At 46.5% G+C, this 23,405-nt stretch overlaps 1 protein-coding gene across 8 annotated transcripts in view; it reads left to right on the top strand.

Annotated features, from left to right (window-relative positions):
- The window catches only part of TEAD1 (TEA domain transcription factor 1), a 268,795-nt gene that overhangs the window by 23,115 nt on the left and 222,275 nt on the right, over window positions 1-23,405 (top strand). For 4 of the 8 annotated variants that reach the window (XM_072794034.1, XM_072794032.1, XM_072794031.1 and 1 more), the window contains exon 1: window positions 1,926-2,093. The exons of 3 other annotated variants lie outside the window; for them this stretch is intronic. In XM_072794034.1, the coding sequence (XP_072650135.1) occupies window positions 1,941-2,093 (153 nt within the window). In that variant the 5' untranslated portion in view covers window positions 1,926-1,940. Of the gene's footprint in view, window positions 1-934; window positions 986-1,925; window positions 2,094-23,405 lie in introns of those variants that run through there. One more of the 8 variants, XM_072794033.1, reaches the window with a different exon arrangement.

Raw genomic sequence — 23,405 nt, 5'->3', positions numbered from 1 at the left:
TAGACTGCAAGGTTCGGATCAGCTCTTGAGAAAGTGAGGCTCATTTTGATTTTAGACTTTTGACTGAGGGTCGTAAGATCAGACTTTGGTTTTCTGGATTTCAGGCTTTTAAAAAAAAAAAAAAAACCCTTAGTCCTAGATGAATCTGTGAGGAGATCACTGAGAAGATACTGCTCGGATCGACGGATCGACGTGCGAAGAGTTACCGTCTGAACTTGGAAGAGATTTTTCCTTCTGTTGTGAAAGATGCAAACCCAATTATTTTTATTTGTCCTTCATTGATCAGAGAGTAACTTCTTTTTAATGTAGATTTCAGGCTGGGAATACAGACCCAAGCTGGATTGCTTACCTTCTCGGGACCAAGTTGTTCGAGGCCTGAGATTGATTCACTAATTAAAATCAATGTAAATGGATTTGTAAGCCTCCTGTAACAGATTATCTTATTAGCAACCACACAGAGCAGCCTGCGATCTGTGAGGAATGTGTTTGTTGCCCGAGGTGAAATAGCCCCCCACTGACGGACTCTTTGGGGCTTCTTGATGTTAAACCGAAGGGCTTTTGTAAGGAGGGAGCCAGCCTTGCTTAACCTTTACCCTGATCGGTTTCTGCCTATGGGAACTGACTTTTAGTATGTTTGCCGCAGAAAGCTTCCGTTCCGTGTACCCGTGGTCCACGTGTCCCTGCGGTGGCTGGGTTTCTGTCCCACCTTTGCATTCATGATCTCAAGGACATTTTCGTGTGTTGACCAGGTTCTGCTGAGAACCTTCCTCCAAAGAGAAACGGAAGAACCAGAAATACCTTCCCATTTGATAACTAAACAACAAAATGCTTTTTTTTTTCCCCTCCGACCCAAGCAACCAACCAGCAAGCTACAAAGAAGACATTTATCTGTTATTTGAGGATCTGGCTGTACAGCTGTGCTTCCTCGGAGTGAGGATAAGAAGGCAAGATGGTACCTTTGGAAAACCTTGTGGCTTTAACAAAGGTCAGAGTTCATTAAGCTGTCAATTGGATTGTCATTTTTCTGTAATTGTGCCAGACGGATGGGTGTCCTCTACCAACTTGCCCACCTCCCCTCTGATGTGTGGATCAAGGGAAGGACCCCTTACCCAAGCTGAGTTCAACTGTCTCCTGAATATTTTGGGATTGGGACAGCAATCCTCGCTTGTCTTTGATGTTCACATTACAGTTCAAAATCTGATTGGGGAGGTGGTTGACTCGGGTACAGAGAAGCATGGAATAAAACTACTTTGCAGAGAGAGAAGAACAAAGGGGTTGTGCAGAGCAGGAGATGAGAGGCCTTGGGAAAAGTCTCAAGTGAATGGTTTTCCATTTCCCCTGAGGGCTGGCTGCAGTTCTTGATTCAGGGTCTTCTGATAGACCCCTTGGCCTTATAATGAGCCAATGTTCTCCTATCTTTTCTCCCCTCTTTACGTTAGTGGGAGTGTGTTACTGTTAATTGAAACCAAATGTTCTCTGGCCAACTAGTTGCTGGGAGATAGGCCCTGTGTGGTGGTCTGGGGAAGCCCTACTCACAAAGGCAGGTCCTTGCCATAGGTAGTGCATGGCTTCTGCTTCGTTTCAGGGCTGTGTTCTGGACCCCATTCTCCAGGGTGGGTTCGGTCTCGGGGAATGTTATTTTGTTCCCTGGGTGTTTAGCTAACGATGTAGTAACAGGATCACCCTTTAATTTGTGTCTCCAGCTGGAGCATTTCAAGGCCTTCCTTAGGCTTTTCTGCTGCCTGATTTGCCTTTTGGCTTTAGGTTGTATGGTGCTTCGTTTAAACGTGGCTGGTGAGGAAATTTCCCCATCATACCCCAGGGCACTGGGATGATCTGGTTGGCTGAGCACCTGGAAAGAGGCAAACCAGGTGTGTCATTAGACCGAGTGGCACCACCTCTGGCTTCCTCTCCTCCCATCTCTGATCAACGTGGAAAGCATGCTCTTCATGGCCTTTGGCAAATGCTTCCTGATGATAAATCCGATGTGTATATTGTGCACGTGCTTTGAACTTCCTCCCGGGGAGTCTTCCAAATTCGTTGGATTAGCAACTGGATTCAGTGGCAGATGCCTTCTTGAGGAGACCAGTAAGGTGTGTGCCCTTGGGGATGGTGTCAGATACCAAATACCTGCTTCTTCCACTGTTCCCCAGGTTGGGGCGGGGTGTGCGTGTGGCGGGAAGGCAGTGTAAATGAGCAGGGAGGAAAATTTAGACGAGATTTAACGTTTAGAAGTAACAAAGTCGAAGCTGTTAAGATAGAATTTGTTTTGGAAAATCCTTGTCATGCACATTAGCAGACATATATGAAGTATTTGTTGGCGTCTTTTAAAAGTTGAAGCTGTTTTTAGTTTAGGCTTGATATGACATGTTATGTCCTATTCATTTAGTTGGTAAAGTTTAGTCTGTATATTTAGAAAATAGAAACCTGGAGAGTTTTTTCTCCCATCAGTCGAGAGGTGGTGGGGAGGGGAAACTTTGTAGAACGTTATCAGGACGTGGATGTGGGAAGTGTGTTCCCAGGGGTCCCTTGCCTAATAAAAAATAAGATTCATCTGATGCTTTACAGTTCACATAGTTCTTTGAGTAGGCTAACTTGCTCAGCCCTCTCCACAACTTGCCTTTCACAAGTGAGGAAATGGGGTTTCAGAGATTAGGAGGCTTGCCCAGGATCCTACAGCCAGTGAGCGGGTGAAGGGCAGCCGAGCGCGGAAACTGTCCCCAGGATGCCGCTGAATCATGCAGGAGGCCGCCTTTGCTGTGCACTCTCCATCCTGCCAGCTCTGGAGTGGGAAGAGGATGTGTTAGGACAGCTACGGAAGGGTGACATGGGCGTTGGGGAGGGCATGCCGGTGGGGTCTGGGGACAGGAAAGTTACCAGTTCAGACAGGTTTCTCTGCAGTGTTCAGGGCACGGAGAAAGCAGGAATGCACTCATGGTCTGTCCACTCGATTGCAAACCAGGCTGACTGTCTTCCTCATGCAGGGAGGGTTTTGTTTTGTTTTGTTTTTAAATACCGATTCCTGCAGTTCCTGCTGGATCTTCTAAGTCAGACTGGCCAGTGGTGATGCTTGGGTTGGGGGCCTTCTGAAACCTTTCTGGGCGATTCCTGTTAAGGTATCTTAATTCTGGCCCCAGGTTTCTTATCTAGGAAAGTTCTATAAAATTTAGCTACTTGATGTCTCTAGGGAGCTTGTTAGACCAGCAGGATCTGAGAGCCACCCCCCGCCCCCAACCTCCAGACCTGCTGAATTAGAATCTTCATTTTAACAAGATTCCAGGTGAATGGTAAGCACAGCTAGTATCTCAGAGAGACCTCAGGGGACTGTGGGATGGGGTCATTGCACATATACATTCTAGGGTCGTCATTTGTCTTTTGAGTTTCCTTGTTATATAACTTGTCTAATCAGAAATTGATTTTAAATCAGATTTATCAATATTTCCTTTATGGCTTCTAGGTTTTTCATTTGCATGCAGACTGTCTTACTTTGAAATTATTACTTTTTTAAAAAAAGAGAGGTCATGATATACTTTACATAGTTGACTGTGGCTAGAATTCTTTTGGTGTACGAAGAGTGAGGCAGGGAATCCGGTCTTTGATACCTAATGCTTGGCTTGTCCCAACACTGTTCCTTCAGTCTTTTCTCCAAGGATCTATACATTGAAGTCATAGGTGTTCTGTTATCTACCGAGAGCCTTAATTACCATCGCCCTGTCATGGGTTATGATATCAATAGAGCTACTCATTTTTCATTACTCCCCGTTTTAAGATTTTTCCCCCCTGCCTTTTCTCACCAGTTTGGTTATCTAAATCTATTTAATTTTAGAAACCCTTTGTCTAGTTCAAAATATTTTTCAGAAACTATTTTTATTGGGGTTCTATTAAGTTTATAGATGATTATAGCCTCATTCTACTTTTTAAAATATTTTTGTCTTTTCTAAATTATATATACTAGTTATTCAGAACATTTTCCAGTAACAGTCATGCCAGCCTTTGTAACAGCTATTTTGAAAGTTGTAAGAATATCTTCTGCGGGCTTTTATCTTTGGAGAGAGTCTCCCTAACCTGATTGTCTTATCCAGTAGGTGTCTATTCTCTTTCCTCCTCAGCTCAGCTACTTGTTATTTGTAATCACTGTGTCCTGTTCATTTGTCTCAATGAAATTAGTTTGTTGATTATGACTTACCCCCTAGATTGTAAGCCCCACAAGGGAGGGTTCCATGTCTCTTTATGGCCAGTGTGATTGCTCAGTGTTTAGGCAATTTCTGGCAGTTGGTGCTCAGTAAATACTTTAAATGAATTGGAATGAAAGAAATCCCAGTAACCAGAGCTTCTGGCCCGTTAGTTGAAGATTAGTTTTGTGTAGAATTGTGTAGACTTGGCTCTCAGTTTGAATTCAGCCTACCATTTGAGAAATTATATATGGCATGTATAAAGTGAATGGTGGTTTTTTTGGGGAAACATTAGTTATCTACCTCTGAAAGGAAGACAGGCCTGGGAGTATTTTCATCTACAAAAGCTGACAAGGTGGTCTGAATTCATTATGGAGAGGGTGGGGTTTGGTGTCCGCTGGTGTGTAGCACAGGCCTTGTCACCAAGCAGGTCATTTTTTTGGTGAATAATGCTCCGCCTCAGATTCTGTTACTTAGAATATAGCAGCATCTCCCTTTTAGAGTCTTCTGTTTATGTTAAATTCTTTTTTTAGATTACTGCAAAGAACGTTGGATCTTTTTTCTGTTTCTAAAAGTCCCTTAGAGAAATTAATATCTCCCATTGAGTAGAGCCTTTCATTTTAGGCACAGATACCTGACTTGTGAGCTCCTTATGGACAGGGACAGGATCTTCATTCATTTTAATAATGTTAACTAACATCCAGGTGCTTGAAAAATGCTCAAATAGCGAGGGACACCAAACTAACAAACCTGCAATTATATTTTGAAATTATTTAAAAACTGACATTTTATTGGTGGATTGCAGTGGAAAGAGGTTCTGCATATATTTTAGTTTCTGCTAGCATCCTTAAAGTCACATTGGTCTTAAAACCTTTTCCTCCTGTGATGGAATAATTTCTAGAAATTGTATTTCTCAACTCTCAGTATTTCCCCTCACTCTGAGGTGAGAAGGGTGGGATATTTGGATGGAGTTGGTCAGTCACTTAAAACGCTGCTGCCTTTGCTTCTTAGTCTACTATTTCAGGTCTATATTTGGAATAAATTGAAACTCCAGGAGCATTTGAGGCCTTTAACACATTTGGTGCCAAGGGTTCTGGTCTTATAGATTATAAGTAGTTCAGTTGATTGTTCCTTCAATTAAAAAAAATATTTTGAAAATAGTCATTGTGGCCATACTGCTTGCCCTTGCAGTTCCCTCCTTGAGCTCCATTTGAGGGTCTGTGGAAGACTCACCCTGGGAAGGACAGAGACAGGGATCTGTCTCTAGCTAGCACAGGCCCACCTTCAGTTCAGCTTTGGAGCAAAACCCTAGCAGTCCCCGCTGGGGCCCCCGGTGTCTCACCCCCTTTGAATTTGTGTTTGCTTCTTCGTGTGTACCCTGTACACTATTTGAAGAGAGTGTGTAAGCCTGTTCTGTTTTCTTTAATAAAACTGCATTTATCCTTGTGTGGACAGATTGTGTTCTTAGAATCCACATTCTTAGAGAACATCAGGAACCGTTTACTTAGATTTTCCCCCCCTTTCTTTAAATAAAGGTTTCCTCTGACTTATCAACTCTAAAACTGTTGAAAGCTGGCAGAAAAAGTTGGTTGAAGGGAGAAGGCACTATTCTGGAGCATTTTAATTTAGTAACTATATTTTGGAGTGATAAGGGCTCTTACTTTTCTAAGGACCTATAGCCAACAAAGTATGACTAAGATCTCAAATCTAAATCGGGCCTTGCTTTTGATCTGGGAAATGGGATGTTTGGAAAAACCAAACAGGGAGGCTTGAATAAATGAGGTGCCACCATATTGAAAGTTGTTTTTAAGTAAAGGGGGAGTTTGAATAATTGGGGCAGGTTGTGCCTGGGAGTCCTCCCTGTCTTCTTTGAGTTCAGAAGATGGTGTGAACTTTCAACTTAGTGCATGCTGGCATCTGTATTCATGCTGGCATGCTGAGGATTGAGAGAATGAGATCTCTGTTGATTCAAGGACCATCAAGGAAGCAGGGTAATGGGAGAGATAGCTGTGTTAAGGAGATTTTTCCAGTCTCCTGTGGTGAGTGATGTGATGTGGTGGGGAGGTTGAGGGTCTGCTAGAGAAGAGACTTGGGGGCTGGGGGTTCTGAGTTTGGTACTACCAAAGCTAAAACAAAGACAGCTTACATTGGGAATGTGAGCTGCTTGTCCTCTGGACCACTCAACGTAAACAAGATGAATTTCTGTATGAAGTCCCAGTGAATGACAGTGTAATGCAGGAAATGTGAATGTCCCACAGTTGCCTACAGGAGCCCTTGAGAGCTAGTGTTCTCACCCCCGTGTCTCTCTGGCTGGCTCCAGAACCCTTCTTTTGATCTGTTCATGGGCTCTATAACTGGAGGCCTGGGGGAGGGAAAGCCAGGCTCTGGACTTCCTTTTCCCCCCAGAGTGCCCCAGAGTGGTGAATTCTGCTGTCAGCACCGGGAGGCTGCCTCCTGGTCTGCCCCTTGAACCAGACCCTTTGGGTGTTCAGCAGCCTCAGCTGTCAGTGGTCCCGGGCTGGTTCCAGCCTGCAGCCATGCAGGGCGCCAGTGTTGGAATTAATCTGGCTCTTACCATCTGGGAACATCAGGGACAGGTAAAGTAGGGTTTCCCTCTCCCTCGGCTCATCCCCTAGACTGGTCCCTGTCACAAACCCCCTCCTCTGCTTCATGCCGCCCATCTGCACAGCGCTTTGGGCCTTACTGCCCTGTGGCCAAGTCTACTGTTCGATCTTCAGAACTGAGGGTAGAACATGTGAGGCCTGTAAGCTTCATTTTAGGGATAGGTTTGAGGCTCAGAGAAACGCACCTGGATGTGTAAGGAGCAGAGTCCAGCTGGGGACCCTGAGTATTTGTTAGGTGCTTATAAGGCTGAGTTGGCACCTCCAGCCAGCACTGCCTTTGTCCCAGGCCCCAAGCCTCTATGCAGTCTCTCTCCTGAGAACGATCTCTCATATCAGTGACTTCTTTCCATTCCCTCTGAAGCCATGACCATCTTCTCTTGTCTGGGTTTCTCTAGCCGTCTCTGAGATGATCTTCCAACTTCAGTGTCGGCTGTGGTTAATGAAGTCGCTACACTATCATCATCATTACCCAGCCATACTCCCCCCCCCCCCCCCCCCCCGTAGTAGTTCTTTTACACCTGGCATTATACTTAGCGCTTTGCAATTTGTTTAATTTTCACAATAATTCTGTGAAATAGGGGTAGGTGGTATTCACATCCCTCCCCCCACCCCATTTAATAGAAGAGGAAGTGGAGGCTCAGAAATGAAGTACCTTGTCCAGAGTTGTGCAGCCAGTGGTTTTCAGAACTGGGATTCAAACCCGGACTGGCTGGCTTCTCTTTTAGCTGCTACACCTGATCCTGGAGTCAGATTTCTCAAGAGCCTCCTCTGGCCTGTGTGCCAGTGGCGTGTCCTTTTCAGCCTGGTTTTTGAGGGCGCAGCCGTGTGATCTCAGTGTTGTCCTTCCAGCCTGGTGTCCTACACGTGGGGTCTTGTCATTTTACACATGTGCCATCCCCGTGCTGTGCCCTGTACCAGGAGGGCTTCCCTTAGCAGAGAATGAGGACTTTGGTGTCTGGCTGTGCTACCAAGGATGTGTGTGACATTGTGCAAGTCACTCCCCCTGGCTGAACCAGGGTTTCCCTGCCCAGTCCATGGCGGCAGTGTCCCTTCACACACTGTGGTGTGAGACTTAAGTGGTGCATGGCACATGCTCAGGGACAAGTTCCACCTTTTCTGTTGGGTCTGTCAGAGTCTTCTCTGCAGCCACCTCTTCCAGGAAGTTTTCTGGAAGAAGACTTCCTCCTTCCTCCTTTACCGGAAGAGGATCTTGACTTTCTTTGGCTCACCGGTGTCTTAATGGCACCCTTACTGCCCAGTGAGCTTTACCATTCTTTTTTTTTTTCTTAAAGATTTTATTTATTTATTCATAGAGACATGAGAGAGCGGCAGAGACACAGGCAGAGGGAGAAGCAGGCTCCATGCAGGGAGCCCGATGGGGGACTCGATCCTGGGTCTCTAGGATCATACCCCAGGCTGAAGGCGGGCGCCAAACCCCAAGCCACCCAGGGATCCAACCTCCTCTCATTTTCAAGTCCAGGCTTATGGGGTAGTGCAAATTTGCACATCTATCTTCTAAGCAAATTAGTTACACCCCCAAATCTCTGGAATCAGAGTGGCCCTGGGTGTGCTTTCATTTTATTTTACTTTATTTTATTGTTATTTGGTGAAGGCTATTTTAATAATTATTTAAAAATTTTTTATTTTGAAATATAGTTGAAATACAATATTATATTAGCTGCAGGCGTAGAACATGGTAATTCAGCAGTCATATATGCTGTGAAATGCTCCCCATGATAAGTATAGTCACCATCTGTTGTCAGACACTATTATTACAATATTATTGACTTTATTTTCTATGCTGTAGTTTTCATTCCCATGCCTGACTTATAATTGGAAGTTTGTATTTCTTTGAAAGATTTTATTCTAGAGAGAGAGCATGTGCAAGCATGAGCAGTGGGGAGGGGCAGAGGGAGAAGGAGAGGGAAAAGCAGACTCCCCACTGAGCAGGGAGCCTGATTGTGGGGCTTGATCCCAGGACCCTGGGATCATGACCTGAGCAAGAGGCAGATGCTTAACCAACTGAGCCACTTCTGGCGTCCCAGAAGTTTTTATTTCTTAATTAACCCTTCACCTAGTTCATCTTATCCCCTTTCTCTCCCCCCTGTGTCTGGGGACAGCCAGTTGTCTGGATTTATGAGTTTCTTTCTGCTTGTTTTGTTTTTTGCATTCTAGATATAAATGAAATCACGCAGTGTTTGTCTCTTCTTTCACTTAGCATAATATTTTCTAGGTCCATCCATGTTGTCACAAATGGCAAGAGTTCATTCTTGTTTTAAGGCTGGATAATATTGCATTGTATGTACACACCAAGTATTCATCCATCCATCATCTATCAGGCTGCTTCCGTATCTTGGCTGTTGTAAATAATGCGGCAATGAGCAAAGGGTGCGGATAGCTTTAAGAGCTAGTGTTTTCCTTTTCTTTGGTAAATACCTAGGAGCAGAATGACTGGATTGTAGGGTAGTTCTATTTTTAACTTTTTTGAGGAACTTCCATCCCGTCTTCCCCGGCAGCTGACCAGATTGCAGTCCCACCAACAGTGCCCAGGGGCTCCCTTCTCTACACATCCTCGCCAACACTTGTTATTTCTTGTCGTTTTGATGTTGGCCCTTCTCAGTGGCATCAGGTGATATCCCATTTTGGTTCTGATTTGTGGATGTGCTTTTTAAAACACTGCATGGGTTTTAGAGCGTGGAAAGAGGTGTGTCAGAGGAACCTGGCTCCCGCCGAGTCAGAGGCCTGTACTTATCCTCTGTTACGGCTGCTTCAGCGTTGTGGTTGGTTGGTTTGGGGAGCTCCCCTCCATGTACCAAGACCACAGGAGGGTCATGTGTATACTGGATGGGCTCCCGCCAAGCACAGGAAGGGAGAGTGCAGTGTGACCACTCAGTTTGGTATGTGGAACTGCCAGAGGAGCCACTCTTTCCCCTCTGAGAAGTTATGGGTGACCGAGGTGTCTGAAACCAGGTGGCCTGCATCGTGTTAACTCTGCTGATGAGGAAGTCCTGGTACTCTCTCCCACCCTCCTGGCCAGCCACTCCCACTCAGTATATTCCTTCATTTCAGCTGTGCTCAACTGTCTGCTGCCTCCCTGCCCTCTCCCACCTGCAGCTATCTGCCATACACTCTTGCCCTTGTCCAGCTCGTTTCTTTTTTTTTTTTAAATTTTTTTATTTAAAAAAAAATAAATTTTTTATTTATTTATGATAGTCACAGAGAGAGAGAGAGGCAGAGACACAGGCAGAGGGAGAAGCAGGCTCCATGCACCGGGAGCCCGATGTGGGATTCGATCCCGGGTCTCCAGGATCACGCCCTGGGCCAAAGACAGGTGCCAAACCGCTGCGCCACCCAGGGATCCCCCCAGCTCTTGTTTCTAAAGAGAATGTTCATCATTTCACAGAAGCCTTCCCGGCTCCTACAGGGTGATATAACTAAGCCTGCCTTCCTCTCCCTTAGTCCCCGGTGCTGTTCTCTGTGTTAGCATCGATCACAGTGCCCTCTGTGTTGGATTTATCCCTCTCAGCCCCCCTGAGGACAGGAACCTTCTGTCCCACCTGGTACACAGGAGCTCAAAACCTGCTTCCCAGGTCAAAATATTTGGATGTGATAGTAATAGCTGACATTTGCCAAGCGCTAGCAGTGTTTTATGAGCGGGTGAGTCCCGTTTCTGGTGGTGGTCACTCGTTTTTGGTATCTTCAAGTTCTCTTTGAGGATATTGCAGAGCTGTCCGAGAAACAATATAGTATTTGTGCTAACAAAGACCTACACCATGCGTCTGTCGAGCCGTTGGCCTTGCGGAGTAGATATCCAGTGGGTGCCTTCCTGTGGGATGACTGAATGAATGAACCAGTAAACGGATGAAAAGAGCCTCCATCTTCCGGGAAGGAAAGAGAGGTAGAAAGGACTAACCCTCTACTGCCCCTGAAGCTGAACTTTGTGTTTGGCTTGGGGTTCGGAGCAGGAACCGAGCTGACTGAGCTCTGGGCATCCACATTTCTTCTTTGTAGTCACTCCTGCTTTGGAGAGCCATCAGGTCTTCTGTGTCTTCTTACACTTTCCTAGACCCCATGTGTCCCCCGCCCCCACCTGCTTCTTCAGAATCCTAGAATTCTACGACCAAGATTCAATCAGATATGGAAAATATCTCATGGCCTCAAAATCCTCACCTCATAATCCTCTGAAAATAGTTGGTGTCGTTGTAGCATGATGCAGTTCAGAGAAGCACCCGAATGCTGGCCCTCATTAACCAAAGCCCCAAGGCTGGATTATACATGCTCTTTTTTTTTTTTTTTTTTTTGGATTATACATGCTCTTGAGATCCCCTTGGTGGAAGAGTGGAGGAGGCACTTGTCAATGTTTTGCTCGTATTTGCGTGCATCTCTCCAGGCAAACGATGAGAACGACCAGTTCTTTGAAACACTTGACACGTACAGAAATGAAGAAGATTTTGCCTTATATTGTGAGAACGAGGCAGCAGAAATTGTTGCAGTGCGGGTTTGTTGGGTGTCATATAGATAAATTCTGCTTATTACTTAGCCTTCTAGAATGGTGCTGTATGTGTAATATACAATGTGTATATTATACTAAGATCTCTTTTATGAGTTATTTATGGTAATAATTCTTAGGGGGGTTTACTTTTTTGTACTGCAGTTTGTGCACTGCTCGAGGAAAGTTTCAGTTAAAATATGTCAGAAGAGGTGATAAATCGTTTTTTTCACATTGGCTGACGAAATCCATCGCCTGAATCTCTCAAATATAATCTCACTTTTGCCCTTGTGTATCTTGCTGAAACTTTTAAAATAAATTGAATGAGCTCCATTAGGCAATATGGGCTTGTGTTCTCACCATGCTTATTTACAAAGGCTAGTTGAGTGTCAATGATGAAATCGAAACTTAGTTTGAACTTAATGTGCGAAACAAAATAAATTTGAGTCTTTTGAAGTTTTACATAAATATCTGTCAGAGCCTGGTACCAAGTATCTGGGGATTTTTAGAGCTGACCTCATTGAACATTGAATTATGTTGTAGGAGATACATTTTAACAGTGTTTTCCTCCAGAAATAAAAGATTTAGCTGGCCAGTGAAAGTACTTCAACTCCCTCCAAATTGAACATTTTCTGATAAGAAATGTTACCCAACTTTAAAATAAAAATTTCCTGTTGCGTTTCTGGGTTAGTTTAGTTGAATGGATTTCTGAGGCTTGGCAAGTAAAAGGTTAGAATAGTTAACATTTGCAACTCTTTGTGAATCAGGTATTTTGGTATATGGTTGACAAAATAAAAGGGAAACATATTAGGAGCTTCGTTTGTGATTTAAACCTATATGTTCATGAGAATAGTTTCATTGTATTTATAATTACTGTAACTTAAAATTTTATTTATTTAAAGATTTTTATTTATTTATTTGAGAGAGAGAAAGAACATGAGTACATGATCGAGGGGGATGAGGGGAAGGGAGAAGCTGACTCCCTGCTGAGCAGGGAGCCCAGGACCCTGGGATCCTGACCCCAGCTGAAGGCAGATGCTTAACCCGCTGAGCCACCCAGGCGCCCCAGTGCTATAACTTAATTAAGGAATTTAATCCCACTTTGTATCTGTTTTCTTACACATCAGGGTTATACATAAGGTTTCCTCTGAAGGAGGGATGATGATGCTGTTCAAACCATCGCTGTAGCTATTTCTCAAGCAGGCAGTTGGCAGTGTGCGTGTTGACTTGGTAACTTGTCGCCAAGCTCCTTTCTTTCCTGGCTCGTTCTAGGACCCTCAGGATTCTCTGGGGGTAGCCAGACCAGATGCGACACTCTGGATGCACACATCCTGCAGTTCATGAACGCTCCAGGCTCGAGTTGGAGGGTCAGCCTGGCTAATGCCTGTCAGGGAAGCAGTGGTCACGGTGATAGCTCCTGACATTCTCTGCGATCGTCCTCTTCATCCCCATTTTACACTGATGGGAAAACCAAGCTAAGAAAAGGCATGTGACTGGCCCAAGGTCATGTCTTGACTTTGACCCAGGAATCTTTTCACCATGCAAGATGTTGCACTTGTAGAGCTCAGTTGCTGTGTCTAGGAGGAGAGTTTTAGTTTATCAGACTGTCTCCAAATCATTGGCTAGTTGGAGATTTTCCAGAAAGTTTAAGTATAGGAAAGAAATGATGTTTGTGGCAGTTTTTCTTTAGCAGAAGCATAATGCCAGCAGAAGACCTGTTTACTCGTGGTGCTGTATTTTTGTGACCACGTGTTTGTCTCACGGTTTGTGGAGAAAAAGCAGTTGATGTGTTTGTTCTTTTTGGAAACACTGGACCGAGACCTAGGGTCACCCCTTTCACTCCTCCTCATGCTTTTGCTTTGGTGGCCAGCCAGCTGCCTGCCTCTGTGTCAAAAACAAAATCCCTCTACCCAAGGACACGGTGGAGCTATCTGCAAGCCATTTTAAGGCACATATTCAGATGTAGTGATGACATTTGCATTTGTTTTCACAAAGTGTACACCGGAACTTAACTTCACTCACAGGCAACCTTCTCAAGCTTAGCTGAATCACTCATAGGTGATTTTCTCTGGGCTGTACTTGTTTAGTCTTTTTAAAAAGAGATTTATTTATTTATTTATTTGAGAGAGAAAGAGCATGAGCAGGGGGGGAGGGGCAGAGGGAGAGGGAGAAGCAGACTCCCTGCTGAGCAGGAGCCTGATGAGGGCTCCATCCCAGGATCCCAGGACCCTTGGATCATGACCTGAGCTGAAGGCAACCACTTAGCTGACTGAGCCACCCAGGTGCCCCTCTACTTGTTTATTCTTCATGTATGTGCATCCTAATCTGCTTCTGCCCACAGCAAAGATGGCTAGAGGGGGCCATTTGTGCTCTGAAGTAACCAGGGGCCTCTGCTAGAGAGAGAGAAGGTGAGAGCTGACGGTGTGGGCAGAGGGGAGCACGGTAGCAGGCACATTAAAAATGCATGTTAAACTGGGGTCTCTGAGCCCTCGTTTGCCCCATTGCTTTGAGTGGTCAGCCCGGTCATCTAGCACATGGGGCACTCGGGGTTCATAATACGGCTGTGGCCTTTCCGAGGCACCCTCCTCTGTTTCAGAAGACAGGGAGGAATTGTAGAAATGGTCTTTACAAAATGAAGAAGTTTTGCTGCTCAAAGCATTGATCAGTATTCATACTGAAACTCTATTAACAAAGAATAGTTTTCCCCTGGGACCCCGGTGACTTGAAGTCTTAGGCTACACTGATTGGTGGCAGTGGGTTTTACTTAAACACAAACAAATTTCCTTTTGTTCAAATATGTGCCCTTGGTCCTAGCTCTGCTGTCTCTCTTTTCCCGCTGTCCCTTAGGGGACAGGACTGCTGAGCAGTCCTACATACCTTAGGCCCTGCAGCTGTTCTTTCTGGGGGCTCTCCTGCCTGTGATCACTTTGCTTTGTGGTCAGAGCCCAGAGCCAGGGACCTCCGTGTGGAGTGTGGTCCTCACCCGGGGCCTGTGCAGTTATGGGTGCACCCCACTAGTGCAGTCCAGTGACCGGGTAAGGCTTTGAACCCTGGGCAAGAACAGAACTTTGCCTGTTTTTCTTGAAGATGCAGGAATCGGTGAGTATGGAGCAGTGCCATGGACAGTTTTGTGGGTCAGAGACTGTCCTGCTGAAGGTTTATGACTCCATCATGCAGAACAGCCTTGGTTGAGGTGAGGGTGGAGGAAAATTTTATAGCTTCTGACAGGAGTTTAAATCGTATGGCTTTTCTGCAGGCCGTTTTGACAGTAGGGATTGAAGTGTTGGTTTGGGACACCTGGGTGGCTCAGTAGTTGAGCATCTGCCTTTGGCTCAGGGTGTGATCCCAGAGTCCTGGGATCGAGTCCCACATTGGACTCCCTGCATAGAGCCTGCTTCTGCCTCTCTGTCTCTCTGTGTCTCTCATGAATAAATAAATAAAATCTTAAAAAAATAAAGTGTCATATTTCCATTCTTATGACCATCAGTTCCACTTCCCAGAACTTAGTGAGAACTTAGTTTAAGGAAAGAGGTATCTTAAGTATGGGCAAGAGTGGCCCTCACTGTACCGTGTGGTGACAAACTGGGACTTTAAAAAAAAATCATTGATAAAGGATTAGCCAAGTAAACTTCAGTAGAATTGCGTAGTGAATATTATGAAGCTGTTGAAAGTGGTGGGGTTGACTTCTGTATTAGGGTGGAGAGATGGCTGAGGGGTTACCTGAGGGTTCCAGGTCAGTGTGATCATTTTTCTGTGTGTGTGTGTGTGTGTGTGTGTGTGTGTGTACAATGGGGTACATCTTCTATCATGCTTTTATATGTATTGATTGGGAGGAAGAATCTTAATCAGATGCTAATGGTGATCATTTATTTAGGATTTAGGATCATGTGAGGCCTCTCATTTTCTACCTCCTACATTTCTGAGTTGTTTGAACTGTTCAGAAATGGAAGACCAGAAAAATGAGGTAAACTTCAGAAAGGCAGCCAGTTTGGGCCCTTATTGCAGTTTTCCAGTTCTTTGACTTACTGGACCCTTTCTCATTTCCTTGGGCACCTGGGTGGCTCAGTGGGTTAGGCGTCTGCCTTTGGCTCAGGTCATGATCCCGGAGTTCCCAGGATCGAGCCCTACATTAGGCTCCTGACTCAGCAGGAAGTCTGCTGTCTGCTTCTCCCTCTACCTCTCCCCTTGCTCATTCACTCTCACTCGCTCTGTCAAATAAATAAATAAAATATATTAAAAAAATAGAAGGGAGTTTTTATACCTTTTAAAACTTTATCACTGTAACATGTCTCTCCTCCTTTGCCCCTTAAACTTGTGCAACAAGTAATGAGCAAAGAAATAAAGTATAAATAATTTGTTAATAAAAGGGATGGAAGTCTGTACGTGTGCTTCATGTTTATAATACGGCAGCCATCACCGGGTATCCACTACGTGCTGGGTGTGTGGGTTACAGGGGTGAATGGGACACGGCTCCTTGTTCTTCGTCCTCTCCACGAAGTGAGGAGTGCGGTGATGGCAGTGGACGTGATTGTAAACCAGATGACAGCTGCTGACTGGTGGAGGGCAGCCCTGCAGCCACAGCGAGAGCGCAGTGGTTCTGGTCACACAGTCCTTCCGCAAGGGGCAGGTGCCCCGTCTGGCCAAGCACCGTTCTAGGCCTGGGGATGGAGCAGTGAATGAGGCAGACGAAAGAGAGAACGAGAGAGCAGCAGACCTGTCTTGATGATCACGATCAGGCAGTGATGAAGAGGAGTGACCATGCTTGCAGGCATTTGTTCTGCGTGCGTTAAGGGTAGGGGGTGCAGTGACGATGTGCAGGGGAGACGTGGGTGTGAGCAGCAGGGGAGGGTGGGAGCGGCGGGGTTGCAGGCAGAGGCCCCAGCTGGCCCTGCTTGGGCTGTGAGTCCGCAGCGGTGTTTCCAGGGCTTTGCTGGAATGACGTGTTGAGGAGTGTCGATGGTATCTGTTGGTGACTGGCCGGCCTGCAGGACTTCACCTGGGAAGAGATGTGAGATGGTTAGTGGTTCAGAAAGTTTCCTCTGCCTCTGAGGCTGGATTGAAAGGGAAAGAGACAGGGATTCCAGGGTGCGATCATGGGGAGGCCACCACAGTGGCTCTGGAAGGAGGTGGTCAGGCCGCGTCAGAGGATGGGAGGAAGAAAGAAGTAGTACAATGTGTAGGACTAAAGATTGCAAGCAACGGAGATCCTGTGTAGAACAGGAGCTGGGAGACACTGATGTAGTTGTGAAATCCGATTGTTCCTGGGAGCCGATGTTTGTCTGATGCCACCCAGCAAATCACCAGTGGGGGCGCCTTGGTGGCTCAGCGGTTGAGCGTCTACCTTTGGCTCAGGTCATGATCCCGGGGTCCTGGGATCAAGTCCTGCATCGGCCTCCCTACAGGAGCCTGCTTCTCCGTCTGCCAGTGTCTCTGCCTCTTTCTCAGTGCCTCTCATGAATAAATAACAAGTCATCAAGGACCCCCTAAGAGCGTAGCCAGGGTTTTGGCCAGCTCAGCTTCTCCGCCTCCTCTGGGATATTGCATACTGTGAACTCCTCCCTGCAGGAACCAGTTAGACCTTTGTGCAGAGGTCCTGGCTGGCCAGGCTGAGGCCTGGTGGCTAGAGCAGCCTTCTGCACTGCACACTGTAGTCCTTTAGGGGCTGCTCCCTGCTGTCTCGGGGAGGGCTTGGGATGCAGCTCCCTTTGTCCCCTCCTCCTCGTCCCTTGGAAGACTGCACACAGGCCCTTTACCCTCTCAGGATTTCCTGAGAATCACTACGAGGAAACTGATACAGAAGCAAAGGTAAAACAAAGGAGCAGAGGTGAAGTAACCAAGACAGCAAGGTAACCAATTAACCACAGAAACCATGAAAGAAGTGTGGGGTCCTTCCAAGGTTCTACTCCTGCTACGAAGTCACTGTTCTGAGCCTTGGTCCCTGACTCCTGGTTAGGCTGCGCCAGGTTTGCTAGTCTCCTGTCCCCAGGGCTGAAGTTGCCAAACCTTCCTCTCTCCTGCAGTCCTCCCTACCTCTTTCCCCACCATGGCCTCTCCCCACCACCCCCGACCCCCGCAGTGCCAGGTCCAAAGGCATAATTAAGGTACTTTGGGTCAAAGGTGGAGTGTCCCTCTCCAGATCCACTTAGGCAGTTTGCATCTTTTGAGGGACAATCTTCTTGCTTCTTCATGGAATCACCCTGATACTCCTTAAAAATCTCTCACCCACCCCACCTACCCATCATCCATCTGTCCACCCACCCACTCATCCTTCCATCTATCCATTCACCATTCCTCCCTCCTTCCATCTTAATAATTTGAGCTCCTTGTTGGAGCAAACCCCTATTCTTAGCGGTAAAAAAAGAAAGTCAGGGGGCTCTCAGGTCCCTCCTACCAGTCTGACCATTTTGCCTCTGGAAACTTCTGGCACTACCACCTCCTCTGAGGCTTGTCCGGTTTTCCTGCTCCCACACAGCTTCGGTGAATGCTTGCATGTGGTCGACGCCCGAGCTCTGCCCATGTGGCCTCGGGCAGTTTACCTGAACCCCATCTCCCCATCCTCATTTGGTGAAATGGGAAAGTAACATACTTACTCAGAGGTTGCTTTGAAAGATGAACTGAAGTAATGCACGTCAAGTCCTTGGCACTTTGGCTGGTATTGATTACGTGCTAAAATATTGCCACCACTACTGTCTTTTTCTGCTCTTGAGAACTGTGTCCTTCCTTTGGGAATAGTAGGGAAAGTAGAGTGAGAGACCCAAGATTTTCTCTGGGTGAGAATCCATCAAATCCAGCGTGCTTGAGGCTGATGATGCAAAGCATCAGAGGGCGATTCTGAACTGACAGCGGTTGAGGGGTGCCAGCTGGGAAGCCTCCATGGGAGGGGGCGAGTCTTCACAGAACTTGGACTCGAATTGATGAGAAGCATCAGCTTTGACGCAGAGTGAAGTGGGAGAGATCTTTGGCCTCTGTCTTGGCAGAGGATTTTCAGGTTTGGGGTCAGGGTGTGGTTAATGGTGAGGGTCCTCAGACTCATGTGCATAGCAGGGATTGTCTGCAGACTCATTTCATGCAATGAAAATTGTCTTAACATGATGCCTGAGTGTTTTTCGACGTCTTCCAGTTAGCTGTCTAAAATGCAGATTCACTTAAGCAACGTTCCTGGAAGTTGTGGTCGTCTGTTGGCTTTTAGGTATTGGATACTAAAATTACTACTGCTACTAGATGGGTCATCTGTAAAATGTTGTGATGCTAAAAAGGATTCCCAAACTTGAAAAGAGTCAGGATCTGTGGATTTTGCCTGGTAAAGCTAGAAAGTTGATACTGGCAGCATTCCAGCTCATGTACTACAGCTGGAGGCTTTTAACTTCAAGTGACAGACAAACTCATATGGCTTTACAATAAGGAGAGCATCTGTCTTCCAAGATTAGAAGTCCAGAGGTTGGTTAGCTCAGCAGCTCGGTGACCTAGTCAAGGACCTGGTTCTTTCCATTTTTCACCATATCATCCTTTGGTATGACGGTGAGCAAATGGCTGCAGCAGCTCCAGGCATCACATCATTACACTAATGCCCAGAAGTCTTTGTTCCCAGACTCTTCTTCTCTCCGTACATATGGAACCTACGGTGCGGTAGCCAGTAGGCTAATTGCCTCTGAGGCCCGTTCACCAGTCACTCTGTTCAAGAAAACAGAAGCCTCCTGAACAGCTGGTCCCAGAAGTGGGAAGGTCTGGAGAGTAGAGGGATAGAGATTGTGCCATATATCGTTGTCCCCAGCAGCTTCGGCCTGGTCAGCCTCCAGTGGCGGTCTGGGGAGACCGGCTGCATTGCTGGCATTTTCATTTTTTTATTTTTTATTTTTTTTAATTCATTTTTTTCCATTGCTGGCATTTTTCAACGAGAGCACACCTTGTGCTGGCCTTAGTACCCAAGGTAAAATGGAGAACCATGGCCTCCCTACTTTCATTCATTCATTTCTTCGTTCATCCCAATAGTACTTTCCCAGGGCAGCTATAACAAAATATCACAGGCTGAGTGGTTTAAAGAGAAACTTACTTTCTCCTAGTTCTGGAGGCTGGGGGTCCAAGATCACACTGTTGGCAGGTTTGGTTTCTCCTCAGGCTTCTCTCCCTGGCTTCCAGATGGCTGCCTTCTCTGTGTGCCCACATCTCCTCCTCTTATAAGGCCTCTAGTCATGCTGGATTAAGGTCCACCTTATGAGGTCATTTTACCTTAATTATCTCTTTAAAGACCCTGTCTGTAAATACCATCACATTCTGAAGTGCTTGGGGTTAGGGCTTCAGTATGTGTTTTATTTATTTATTTATTTATTTATTTTTTTGTGGGCGGTGGGGGACACCTATCATCTATTGAATGTCCCAAATGTGTCAGGTACCGTCCTGAGTACTAGGATGTGAGTAAAACAGACAAAAATCCTTGCCGGTATCAAGCTGACTCTGGGTCAGGGGTGTAGCTGTCCCTCGGTTACCCATTCTGGCTCCTGTTCAGGACCATCTAATAGTATGATTTCAATACCTTTCTCTCCCAGACTCCTTTAAATTCATGTCCTGGAGTCATTCCTTCGTTGATACAAAGCCCAGGGTTGGGTAGTCTAGTGTAACCAGCAGAATGGGCATGAGGGAGAGAAGACATCCTTTCCAGTTGGGAAGGATTTTTGAGGAGCCAGAGAACCAAATCCAGCCCAGCTTGGATTCAGCTGGTGGCTGGGAAAAGGGCTCAGGGCACAGGTGCTCTACTCTTGGGGATGTTCCTTTCTGGAATCAGGCCACCCCTGCCCTGGGGGAGCCGTCACCCTGTGAGTGTAAGCAGGGCTCCCGGAGACAGGACCTGCCCTGCAGGAACTTCACCAGAAGAGGCTGAGGGCAAGGAGTCCCCTCCTGTGCATGATTTGGATTTTTGTTGCCAGCTAAAATACAGGATGCCCTGTTAAATCTGAATATCAGAAGAGCAGTCAGTACTTTTTTTTAAGCATAAGTCACTCTCATCATTTCATTTTCCAAGAAGCAATGTTTGTGACAGTTACGATTAAAAAAAAAAATTGTCATTTACCTGAAATTCAACTTTAGCTGGGCATCCTGAATGTTTTGTTTGCTAAATCTGGCAACCCCAGCTCTAGGGGTTCCCCGATTAACCGAGGTGTCGTGAGGTGTATGGACACAGGAGGACAAGGACAGTCCTAGATCATTTGTTGTCCTAAACACTTCATAAAGGAATATTGTGCTCACATCCAAGTGCACCCCGCGGACCCTCCCTTCAAAACCGAGACTGTCATTAGCCTCTTTTGCACTAAGAAATATCGCAAAGAGGTCCTGGCCTGGTGACTGAGGACTGAGGACTGAGGACAGGCTCCGTGTCTGAGGGCTGGAAGGAGGGGGGTGGGCTCAGCCCTGGTGAGAACTTCAGCTAATGCTTTCCTCCTGCCTCCAGTTCTCTTGTCGCATTGGAGCAGCAGGCCAAGCCGGGTCCCTGGACCCCCGTCTTGCCTCATTATCTCTCTTAGACAAAGGGGGTGTCTCTGCAGTGGAGAGGGTGGCTAGAAATGCACAGGGTTTTTTCAGCCCTGGGAGTACCCATCTCCTCCCGATGTCTCTTCACCTCCCTTGTGGACTATCCGTCCTTCCTGTGGCTGAATCCCTGGATGGCAGACAGTGGTCAAGAAGTAACCACTCGTGTGTTCTTCCCAGACTCCTGGTAGGTTTTTTCCAAGGCCTTGTTTCTAGCAGTGCTTTCAAGTCAAAGGTCAGCAGACTCTTTCTGTAAGAAGGCCAGATAGTGAATTTTTTTCACCCCCCCCCCTCCCCCCAGTGAATATTTCTGACTTCACGGGCCACATGGTCGCTGTCACTGCTCCTCAGCTCTGCAGTTGGAGCGTGGCAGCCATAGACAGCAGACGTTGCAAACCAATAGACGTGTTCCAATAACACTTTTTTTATGGACACTGAAATGTAAGTGCTATGTAATTAGTTGTTGTTTTTAAGTAGGCTCCACACAGGGTGTAGAGCTCATCGTGGGGCCCCAGTTCACCACTGTGAGATCAAGACCTGAGCTGAGATCCGTAGTTGGATGCTTTGCCGACTGAGCCACCCAGGAGCCCTGTAATTTATTATTCTTTTGATTTTTTTTTTTAACTGTTTCAAAATATAAAGACCGTTCTTAACTCATGGGCCATACAAAAAGAGATGGTAGGTCCAAATGGGCCCATCCGCTGTCATTGGCCAACTGTGTTCTTCTGAGTCAGCAGCAGAGCTGGCTGCGCCCCACTTGGGAGCCGAATGGCTTCTTGCCCTGAGGTCACAGCTTCTGTTGCTCCCAGGTGACCAACTGGGTTGGGATCTTAAGTGGGGGTGGGGGACAAACACCGCCTTCCCCCCCACTTGTTTGTCTTTCAGCTTTCTCCAATGGAGATATGAACCCACATCCCATAGTTTGCTATACAGAACGGTTTCTGAGTGACTTTGTAAATCAATCTTATTTAGAGAATGAGCCATTGCCAGTCAGGTCTGCCCTATGGTCAGAATGATGATGAATGCAGTGTATAGCGATCATAGGCTACAATATCGGGGGTAATTTTGAGCTAATAAATAAGCAGCAGAACTGAATGGGGGACAGTGCCAGGTCTCTGTGATGACGCTGCCTTCCGTACACAGCTATGTGTGTGCCTTTGGTATTATGTTTCCAGATGGAAAGATCAGATTAGGTTTGGCTTTCTGTCACCAGCTGGGATCTAGCTGTACCTGAGACCCGGGTCAGGAGGCAGGGCCTTTCATCCCGGGGTGTCCTGACGGATGGAGGTCTCGTGTTTTATGGATGTAAGATGTGCTGGGTGAGGTGGACAATGGAATTACACTTCCCACAGAAATCACTCCTGGCCTGAGAATCAAGTTTGCACGTGTGCCCTGTAGCACTCGTTCTTGCCGAATGCTAGGAGATGGGGTGGTTATTAGGTTATGTCAAAGTGGTGTTTGCCTTAATACACGATCCTCCAGCAGTAACCCAATAACAGGAGGTAGATGGGGGAGGTGACCTGCATGTTTCTGAAAGTTGGAAGCATCTGGAAGTCCAGGAGGCTGTGTGTGGTGCTATCAGTGAGCTGGGAGGGTTCTGTACCCCACCCCTCACCCCAGTCCACGGCAGGCTTGAATCCACTAACGTGGGGATGGCTTTTGAGGCATTGAGCAGCATCTGGGCTCACATCACCTGCTTCCCGGCCTACCGCTCTCCACCTCTTTGCTCTTTGGGCAAATTACTTAATCTCACTCTTTATGGAACTGTGCAGTGGGGTATTACTACGAGTCTCTGCCTTCTCATAGGGCTGTTGTAAGAGTAAAATGAGTTCGTGCATATAAAGTGTTTAGAAGCATGATGCCTCGCTCATAGGCAATCTGGCTTTCTTTCCCCTAACCTCCTCCTGTGGGGTAGGGAAGGTACTGGCTCTGGTAGTAATGGCTCAGAATAGTCTCCTCCCACCATCTCTCCTATAGAGCTGCCTCAACACACCTGGGAAAGACTATCCTATGGGTTCTTCGTGGGTTGTCCCTCACGGATGGTGCTTGGCTCTGGCATGACTGAAGGCTGAGATGCTACACCTGTCACTTGATGGTGGTGGGAACATTTCAGTGGATTCCTCAGCTCTCAGAGTATGAAACAGAGATAAGTGGGCATCCTCCCTGCCCCAGGACTATCTTGGGGCATCAAAGAAGAGGAAAGTGGGAGTGATGGAAGCATGCAGCTCCTCTTCAGAGGGAAGGCACCATGCTCTTCCTAGCTGTTCCTTGTGCAGCTACCCCCCCCCCCCCCCCCCCCCGCTCTTGTGGGTCAGGTTTACAGAGTCATGTGGCTCTTCTGTAATTTTGATGGTCTGTCCCTTCCTTTTCAGGTAGAATTATCAACATAATTCACATGTGGAGTTGTGTAAGAATAACATTTTGATTTTGTGTAGGGGTATTTTTGAATCCAGTTTCTCTTTTCTTTAAATTACACTCTTATCTTATCCCCGTAGGGTTCTCAAGTACAGTCCAAGGCCGGTCTATAGTCAGATGCTTTTTTACATTTGTTTTATTGCGATCCAAGCTTTTTTAAAAAAGGAGACATTTCATCAAATCCCA

This window comes from Canis lupus, chromosome 23, assembly GCF_048164855.1.
Source record: "Canis lupus baileyi chromosome 23, mCanLup2.hap1, whole genome shotgun sequence".
Lineage (NCBI taxonomy): Eukaryota > Metazoa > Chordata > Mammalia > Carnivora > Canidae > Canis > Canis lupus.
Note: the sequence above shows the minus strand (reverse complement) of the source record. Positions and strands in the feature narration are given on the sequence as shown.